The sequence below is a fragment of the Neopelma chrysocephalum genome, unplaced genomic scaffold (assembly GCF_003984885.1).
Source record: "Neopelma chrysocephalum unplaced genomic scaffold, ASM398488v2 Primary Assembly neopelma1_123, whole genome shotgun sequence".
In the NCBI taxonomy this organism is placed as follows: Eukaryota; Metazoa; Chordata; class Aves; order Passeriformes; family Pipridae; genus Neopelma; species Neopelma chrysocephalum.
Window position 1 is genome coordinate 229,085 of NW_020897785.1, and position 8,954 is coordinate 238,038.

At 45.4% G+C, this 8,954-nt stretch overlaps 1 protein-coding gene across 1 annotated transcript in view; it reads right to left on the bottom strand.

Moving 5' to 3' along the window:
• BLK (BLK proto-oncogene, Src family tyrosine kinase) overlaps window positions 1-7,447 on the bottom strand; it is a 28,712-nt gene extending 21,265 nt beyond the window's left edge. Inside the window, exons 1-2 of the mRNA XM_027697803.1 lie at window positions 7,346-7,447; window positions 4,903-4,951 (exon numbers count right to left, since the gene is read on the bottom strand). Of these exons, the coding sequence (XP_027553604.1) occupies window positions 4,903-4,951; window positions 7,346-7,447 (151 nt within the window). The remainder of the gene's footprint in view (window positions 1-4,902; window positions 4,952-7,345) is intronic.
• Between the last annotated feature and the right edge of the window lie 1,507 nt (window positions 7,448-8,954).

Consider the following 8,954-nt stretch of genomic DNA (forward strand, 5'->3'; position numbering starts at 1 on the left):
AAAAAGAAAAAGAAAAAGAAAAAGAAAAAGAAAAAGAAAAAGAAAAAGAAAAATGGAGATTGTTTGCTGCAGGAAGGCTTTAGCTTGTACTCAGCCTAATTAATGCACCCAGAGCCATGGCCAGCCTATTATTAGCATTTTTCAAAACAGCCTGTCAAGCCACAGTCTCTGTGTGACCTTTTCAAATAACGCCACCAGCAAGAGAGCCAGACTGGCCCTTTGTCATCACAAGATAACGTGTCTCTGGGGCAACTTGGGGTTTGTGCCTGTGCAAGGTTGGCTGCTGCTCTGCAGGAGATTTGTTAGGGAGGAGAAAGGGTCAGTGTGGGGGGAAATGCAGCTTTGTAAACCAAAGCCCTGAACTCTTCCCTTCAGGCTTTCCAGAAGGAACTCGGAGATCCATGAGGGGTTTCAGCAGAGCCTCACTCACTCCTAGTACTGGAAAAGGATGATCAGTCATGAGGGAGAATGCTTTGAAGTCTTAAAATAACTCACACAGTTGGGGGCTTCCCCTTGAGGGATCTCGAATTAGCAATGCACCCAAACTCCTGCTGCCTCCTTGAGAAAGTTGTTATCACACAGCTTCTCTGACATGAAAGTTTTTTGGGGCATGTGCCTACTGTGAGGTGTCCACAGCAGGCCTGGTGATCCACACACACCATCCTGATCCTCTTGAAAGGAAAACAACGCAGTGGGTCACACTTGTGCTTTGAAAAATAGAAGCAAATGTGTAAATATCTTCAAGCACAGGGTGGCTGTGTGTTCCAGAAGGTGAAAACGTGGCTGTGATCTTGAAGCAACTGACATAAGGGCAAATAAATGAAATTTTAAAAATTAAAAAAAAAAATAGAAAAAAAGAGAGAGAGGAAAGAAAAAAGCAAATACAGCAAGGACAAAAAGGTTTAATATGCTTAAAAAAATACTGTAATCACCTCTTATCTCCTTCTCAAAATAGGATTTGAGAAACACTGAAAGTGAGCCAGAAGAAAAGGTCTCTCTGCCTGAGCCGGCGAGACTTGACATGTCACGATGAAAGCGACCCTTTCTGTCTCTGAGTCGTCACCCCACTGAGAAATAGGGTTGATAGCACTTTCTTGGCCTATTTGATTGAGTCAAGTCCTGAGTGACTCCACGGCAGAGAAGCCATCGGGGCTGCGAGGAGCGACTGCTTTGCAGATAGTGCTCTCAGCCCCCAGACTTTGATTGGGAGCCAAATCCGTCCTGGCTCAGAGCTGCTGCCAGGAGAGTTTGATACCCGCTCAGTTTGCACAGGCTGAGGGCCTATTTGGTGGCTTATTAGGAATAATTCAACCAGTCTTCCCACTGCTGCCCTGTCATGAATGGAAGGCCTTTGCAAACGTATCACGGCCACGGAGCCAGGCTGAGATCCAGGGTCTCCCAGAGGATCATCCATTGGTTTAGAGCTGTTCTAGGATGGTCATGGCATAAGTGACAACTCACAGCACGTGTGTTGGCCAGCTGGCTGCTCTGAGCTGTGAGTTACTGCTGCTGAAAATGGGTCCAGCTTTCTGCTTCAGCACAACATGGGCTGGTTGGAATTGTGGTATCATTAAAGTTGGAAAAGACCTCTAAGATCATCAAATCCAACTATTCCTCCAGCACTGCCAAGCCCACCACTAAACCACGTCCCCAAGTGCCACATCTACATGGCTTTTAAATCCCTCCAGGGATGGGGACTCCAGTGATTAATGACGCATTTTTGTGAAGAAATTTTTCCTGATATGCAATTTAAACCTCTCCTGGTGCAAATTGAGGCCATTTCCTCTTGTCTTGTCCCTTGTTCCCTGGGAGCAGAGCCTGACCTCCACCTGGCTCCCCTGTCCTGTCAGGGAGTTGCAGAGAGTGAGAAGGTCCCTCCTGAGCCTCCTTTTCTCCAGGTTGAGCCCCCCCAGCTCCCTCAGCTGCTCCTTATCAGACTTGTGCTCCAGACCACGGTAAAGCTGTGCTGGAAAAGGATGCCTTCAAAACACACACCTGCTGCTGTCACTGAGAGAAACACCATCAGATCCCATTGGAGGAGATGCAGAAAACTATGGACTGGGACTGTTGCATCTCCCAAATGATCAGCAAGCCCAGGTGTGACAGCATGGGAGATATTTCCCGGGATATCTGGGCCTGCACTGCCAGAGTGCTTTCTGTCAAGTGCCTTCCTGCCTTGTGTTTTGTCACAGTGAATGTTTCTGCAGATAATTCCTACTTTCCTCATAAAATCATATCAGACCTAAACTTGTGGGTTTTTTTCATCAGGAGATCTGAACATTTCGGGCAGTTGCCTCTCATGTTCATTTCTCCTTTTGCTTATGATTGCCAATGCCCATTTTTGATGAGAAGTTTTAACTTCCCATTGAAAAATCAGCCTTTTCAGCAGAAACAACCCTTCCTTTTCCCAGTTACCCTCAAACCCGCGGTTCTGACAACATTCCTTTCAAACTCAGAACCATATTCAAGGAACAACAGTAGAAACAACTAAAATTTCGCTGTTAACCTTGAGATGCCTCAAAAGACCTCAAGTTCCAGAGTATGCCAAGTTCCCACCCCCTGCAAATCAGTCCTGTTCATATTATGATTTGCAAAAAGCAAGTGAAGAGATGGAAGAACTTGCAGTTCCTCATCAGAAGAAACGACCTCACAGTCCTTGTGCAGTCACAGGTTATTGTAGTGCTTGAGGACAAGCACCCAAAATGACCAGCTCTCTCCATCAGTAGGACTTAAATCCAACTGTGAGCAGCTGGCAGGGCAAGGGCAGGGGTTATTCTACCTATTTTCTATGTCTTATCTATCCAAGCAGCAGCTGTAGCCATGGCACTGTGGTATTTGAGGTCCACCATCATAGGCCAGGACTTTGCTGGACTGGGAGCTTTAGAGGTGCAGAATTGAAGTTTTGGTTCCATGGGGACCTAGAACCAGCCTTAAAAACATTGGGATTGCTTAGGGAACCATCTTAAAATGAATGAGAGACTCACACGATGGAAGAACCTCCCCAAGTGAAAGTGGATTGGTGATGTCACACACACCACACTGAATCCAGAGTTATGCACCCCTTGCCTGCCTTTGTGTTGCTTCCATTAAGATAAATAAAGTCAGGAGGAATTAGGCTTTTGTTAAGAATAAATAAATAAATTATCTCCGAGATAGTGGTGTGAAAGCTGGAAAGTGTGAAACAAATTCAACATCAAGATCAGAAGAAAAAAACCCACATAAAAAAACTCACTCCCAAAACAATCAAAATGCAAGGAAAGCCAAAAAAAAAGAAAAAGAAAAAAAAAAAGAAATTAAAAACCCAAGGAAAAAAGTGGGTTTGATTTTACATTTCATGCCATGCTTCCATAGTCAATAATTTTGCCTGATTGAATTTTCATTGCTCCCACAGGATACAATTCAGCTCTTTGATTTTTTTTTAAATATATATATATGGTGTGATTGCCTACATTTTGTGCTTTCTCTATCAATTCACTTGAATTGCTTTCTTTCAGGAGGCTATCTCTGATATCTCAAATATCTGGCATGGTTCCTATCAGCCCATTTTGCCCCACAGGAGAGAGTCAGATGTAGCATTATTTCGGGAAACTCAGACACCAGTAGAGAAAAATAGGAAGTTTCCCAGACTGTCAGTGTGAATATTCCTCCAGAACTGGAACTGAATCTAATGAACCAAAATATTTTTGAGAGCTGAAAATGGCTAACATGATATTTAATCCACTTTTTTAGCATCTTTCCACTTCTGCCTTCTGGCGTGAAGCAGAAGTAAAAGCTGCCTCCCTGAAAATAACTTGTGTTGTGCTTCTGACCAGCTTGAGGTTGATAAAAACTGTGAAAGACTGTCGAAGTCTGCTCAGTTTGGGAGGTAGGAGACCATGGACACTTGGAAATGTGACACGAAAATGATTTTGCAAAAGAAAGCATGGTTTACTCACATAGTGTAGGAGCTTCACCTCCCACAAATTTTATTTCCATAACAAATGCCAAATTTGAAGATTTTGATGTTGCAGGAGTTCCCGTGTTTGGCCCATGGCAGGGACTCTCCATCATCATCCACAAGACCTGAGAAGACCTACCTCTGTCATTCCACCCATCCCATTTATTCATGACCCCCCATTTTCCTATCCTCATGCCCGTCTCCCCTAATCCTACACTTCCATCCACGTGAAGAACTTTTAGGTGTTGCTAACAGCTTTCTTACAAGCTTCCTCTTTTTTTTTTCCTCTTCTAATTATCTCTCTCTCTGTGTCCTTAATCTGCAAAACTTCTTTGACAGAAATACACACAAGCTGCTTTTGGGGGGCTGGGCAGAGGTAGCAGAGGGCTCCCTGCTGAAAGACAATAATCTCCAAACACCATCTGTGACCTGCAGGTGGATGAAGCCAACAGACAGTCCCTGAGCAAGGCCTCTGTGTATCCTTATTTTAAACTCTTTCCTTTCTTCTCCTTCTCTTTGTAGTCTCCCTGGGCTCTCTGATGCCTGCTATTTCCTCTGGAATTTTCAGCTGGCTGGATACAGCATCCATGAGTCGTCATGCTGCAGACAGGGCAGCAGACAGGGAAATCTCACACAGCTGAAGTCTCAGATCTCCTTTTTCCCCACCAATCACAGAATCACAGAGTGGTTTGGGTTGGAAGGGGCCTCAGGGATCATCTCGCTCCAACGAAGAATTGGTGCTTTGCCCTCTTAATTTCTTTGATGAGCAGGAAAAAATTGGCAGCTACAGACACTCAGTGATGTAAAGTGAATTTTCAGAAGCACACTGATAAACTCCCTGCTTGGCAGCGCTGTAGATACAGAAACCACACGCCTGTGACGTGACGGCTTGTTCTCAAGACCTGCTATTTGGGGACCACCACCTTGCGAAACCCCACGGGAAGGCAGAGAAAACAGAATCTTACCTTGTGCAGAGGCTTGGTTTAGATGAGGGGTTTTGATAAATTGTCTGCCCTTGGGTAGAAATAGAAAAAAAAAAAAAAGATATTTATTACTTTGCTGTGTGTTCAGGAAGACCTGCTCTCAGCTTCACAGACAAGTGGGAGTCAGTCAACAGCCCCTGTGTCTGGTTCTGGACGTGTCCTGATGGCTTTAGCACATTTTGCCATGATCTGTTCATGGCTGTCTTAACAGTCAGCTTGAATAACCCTTGGCTTCCCTCTGAATTTAAGCACAAATCTGCCACCCACTCATTTGGACCCTGGTCTATCTAACCCTTGTTCACTGGTGCCAGATTTCGGATCTGTGGGGGTTGAGACATGAATGGCCCTGTTGAGAAATGGCAATGGCAATATTATTTGAAGCAGAAAACTGGATATACTCTTTGCCAGAATTGTCCCAAGGCTCATGGGATATGCTGTGTTCAGGGATATGTTCAAAAAGCAGAGGCAGTGACTATATTAGCAAATTAATTGTAGAATCATAGAAATCATAGAAATCACAAAATATTTGATGATCCTTGTGAGTCCCTTCCAACTCAGGATATTCTGTCATTCTATGATTCTACGATTCCTGAGTTGGAAAGGACTCACAAGGATCATAGAGTCTAAATCCTGTTGGAGTTCTGCACAGGACACCCCAATAATCCCACTCTGTCCCTGAGAACGTTGTCCAAACACTTCTTGAGCTCTGGCAGCCTTGGTGCTGTGACTGCTTCCCTGAGGAGCCTCTTCAGTGACCGATCACCGTCCCTCGAGAAACCTTTTCCCAATATCCAACCTAAACCTGCCCTGACACAGCTTCGTGCCGTTCCTTTGAGTCTATCACTGGTCACCAGAGAGAAGAGATCAGTGCCTGCCCCTCCACTTTCCCTCGTGGGGCAGTTGCAGACTGTGCCATTAAAGAGCAACAAGGTCCTGCAACTCCTCTGGACACACTTTTAAAATGTTGACATGGTCCCTGGTTTGGCCCAGCGGCTGAAAGTGGCAAACTGGCCATAGATCGTTCCAGATCAGCTGGGATGGAACCACCTTGTTTTCAGGGCTAAGAGTTTGAAATTGGCTTCCACCCAACTTCAAACACCAGTCCTGTGATCAGCCCAAGATACTGGACCCAGTGACTGTAGGGGGTGTTGCACCATCACCAGGTATTTTTACACACGTGCAAAAGGAGTGAAATGCAGACACCGAATTAAAAACATCCAGTGTTTTCTGTCCATGCCACCCTTCGACCCACACTTAGGAGCAGTGAGGGGTGGGAGAGCTGCTCATCCACTGCCATTTCCAATTTAACTGAAAGGAAGATGGACTTCCCCTGACATGTGAGAGCTGAGTGCCTGTGGCAAAAAATAATGAGTGGCAGAAGGTGATCGATGATTCTATATTTATACTGATAGCAGCTCCTCTCCAGTGAGCTGGAGAGAAGGAAATTTAGGAAAATAGCACCTTCTTGGTCAATCTGACATCTGCTGTCGTGAAAACTGGGCTGTGTAACCATGGGAGAACTCAGAAATGAAGCTAAAGGAGTGAAAAACATCTTCACCTGTCATAAAAAGCAACGACAGGCAATTCCTCCCCTCTCACAGGGCTCGAGACCTGAGGTGGTTTTCACAAGACAGTTGCACCAGAGTTTCTCTTGTGCTGGCTGCTGGATGCAGAGCTGACAGGGGCAAGGAAAGAGAAAACAAGCCCACGCCCTCTGTACAGCACCAGACAGACAAAGTGATCGGCAAAGTTCAAACAAGGATTTTGCCATTTGAGGTCTCCTAAATCCTGACCCAGTGCCTTGTGTCCATGCAAGCAGAGGTTGTGTGAATTCAAAGGGAGCAGCAGCTGCCCAGCATTTCTGATTCTCAGCTCACCCCAATCCACATTGGCTGTGGACCCTCCCTGGTGCACCCGCTGCCCTCAGGATGGTGAAGTTTCCATTGCGGTTTTGCAGCTCTGAATCTTTAGCCTGAATCTGACCAATCTTTGTGCCTTTTGCAAGTCAGCAACATCAGCTTGGGTTGCAAAGTACTGATAAGGAGATATTTCAAAGTCCCCATACACTGGATTTTAATTTATTTTCTTTTTTAATATGCAGAGGCTCCTCAGAACCCTTCCCATCCCTGTCTAAAAGATACAGGGATCATCTGGGAGGACCAGCTCAGAGGACTTGTGTCCAGGCAGTGCTGGGCACAGGTTGCCCTGAGAGGCTGTGGCTGCCCCATCCCTGGAATCCTTCAAGGCCAGGTTGGATGAAACATGGTCTAGAAGAAGATTTCCCAGCCCATGTCAGGGGGTTGGCCTAAATGCCCTTCCAACCCAAATCCTTCTATGAGTCTATGATTCCAAGTATTGCCTGCATCACTTCAAACACTAACTGAGCCATGGAGGATCCCAAAAGGATGCAAAACTGCAGGCTTACCTTGGGGGGAGCAGGAGGAGGTTTACTCCTGGTTTTTGGGTTGCCTCCAGAAGTGTGTTTCTCATTGGGCATCAGCTGATTTTTGCTCCCGAGCAACCCCATCCTGGAAGGAAGAGCAGAAATTCCTTTTTAATGAGACCACTCCTGGGGAAAGGTGCAGGCACTGAGGGACAAAACAATCTTGAATAACAAGCTGGAGAAGATGAGAATGCAGGATGATGGTACAGTGGAGAGAGGAGTCTAAAACCACTCTGTCTAGAGCCTCCTGCTAGCTTGGACCTTGTGAACCCATGGTTTCTCTTCCCAGGTGACTCTGGTGTTTCACACTTTGCAAATGAGGCTCAGACAGACACTATAAGTCATCAGAAAAAAAAAACAACAAACAAAACCCCCAGACTTTGGATCCATCCCCTCTCCAATGCAGAGGTCCCAGCTGACAAGGTGCTCGTCCTCACAAGATGTGGGTCTCCCATAAATCATGGATTATGTTTGCCAAGACCACATGCATACCTCAGACCTCCTGGACATCTCAAGTATCACTAGACACAAATGAATCAAACCCTTTCCGTGGATCATCCGCTGGTCCACATTAGGGTTCCAAACTTGGGCTTGAGGGCTGTTTAACTGTGATCCTATAAATGTAATTTCAGCTCTGGTCAATAATAATGGCCCATCTTCGCAAACGAAGATTTGGGGAAAGGTCTTTTACCTTTCCAGCCTGCGCAATGGATTTTTTAGGTGAGACACAGCCTGCGCTGAACTGAGCCCACCCTTTAATCCTAAGGTTCATCTGCCGGGGCCAAGCAAGCTTGGACAATGGCAGTGAGGTCCTCAGGACGTAGGTTTGTTTAGAGTGTCCTTCTCATAGATGGATGGCCTCACAGGGCTAACGACCTCCATCAGGCCAGGAGACCGGGATTTGAACCCGTGGTCACAGCAGTGAAAGTCCTGCACGCTAACCACTAGGCCACCAGGGGTCAAATAACTCAAGGATAATAGTGGATCTGGGTCGCCAAGATGGCCAAACTATGGCAAACTCAGCCTGTTCAGAGCCCTCAAAAATTAAGAGACGGATGAAGTGCTGTTGACACAAATACACAAGGTATCTACAACATTCAGTGCCAAAATCTACCCCAGCCCCTGCTTTGAGCCAAAGGCATAGGAAGGTGTGGACTAAATGCTCAAAAAAACCCCAAAACCCAAACCCCAAATACTCATAGCTGAGCAAAGACATATTGACTCCTCTTCTTGATAAATTACCTCAGAGTCTGCCATGAGAGGATCAGGGACTGCAGGTCCAGAGACCTCTCCAAATGTCAGCCTGGCACTACGTTATGACAGTCAGACTCCAACAGAGATGACCAAAAAACTCCCAGTAAACCAGACTTGCAGAAAAAAATATTCCAGCAAAAGAATTTTTTTTGCTTTTTTTTTGTATCTATTATTTTAAAAACTGGGGCTCTGAAATGAGACTTTTAACAGAGACATCTCAACATTTTAAGGTGTTATTTTTTAAAATGTCTTTTCTCTTCTGCCTCATTTTTATTATCACTGATAAAGTGAGCAAAATGTAAGGAATTGGTGGAATATTTCAGGATTGTCTAACACA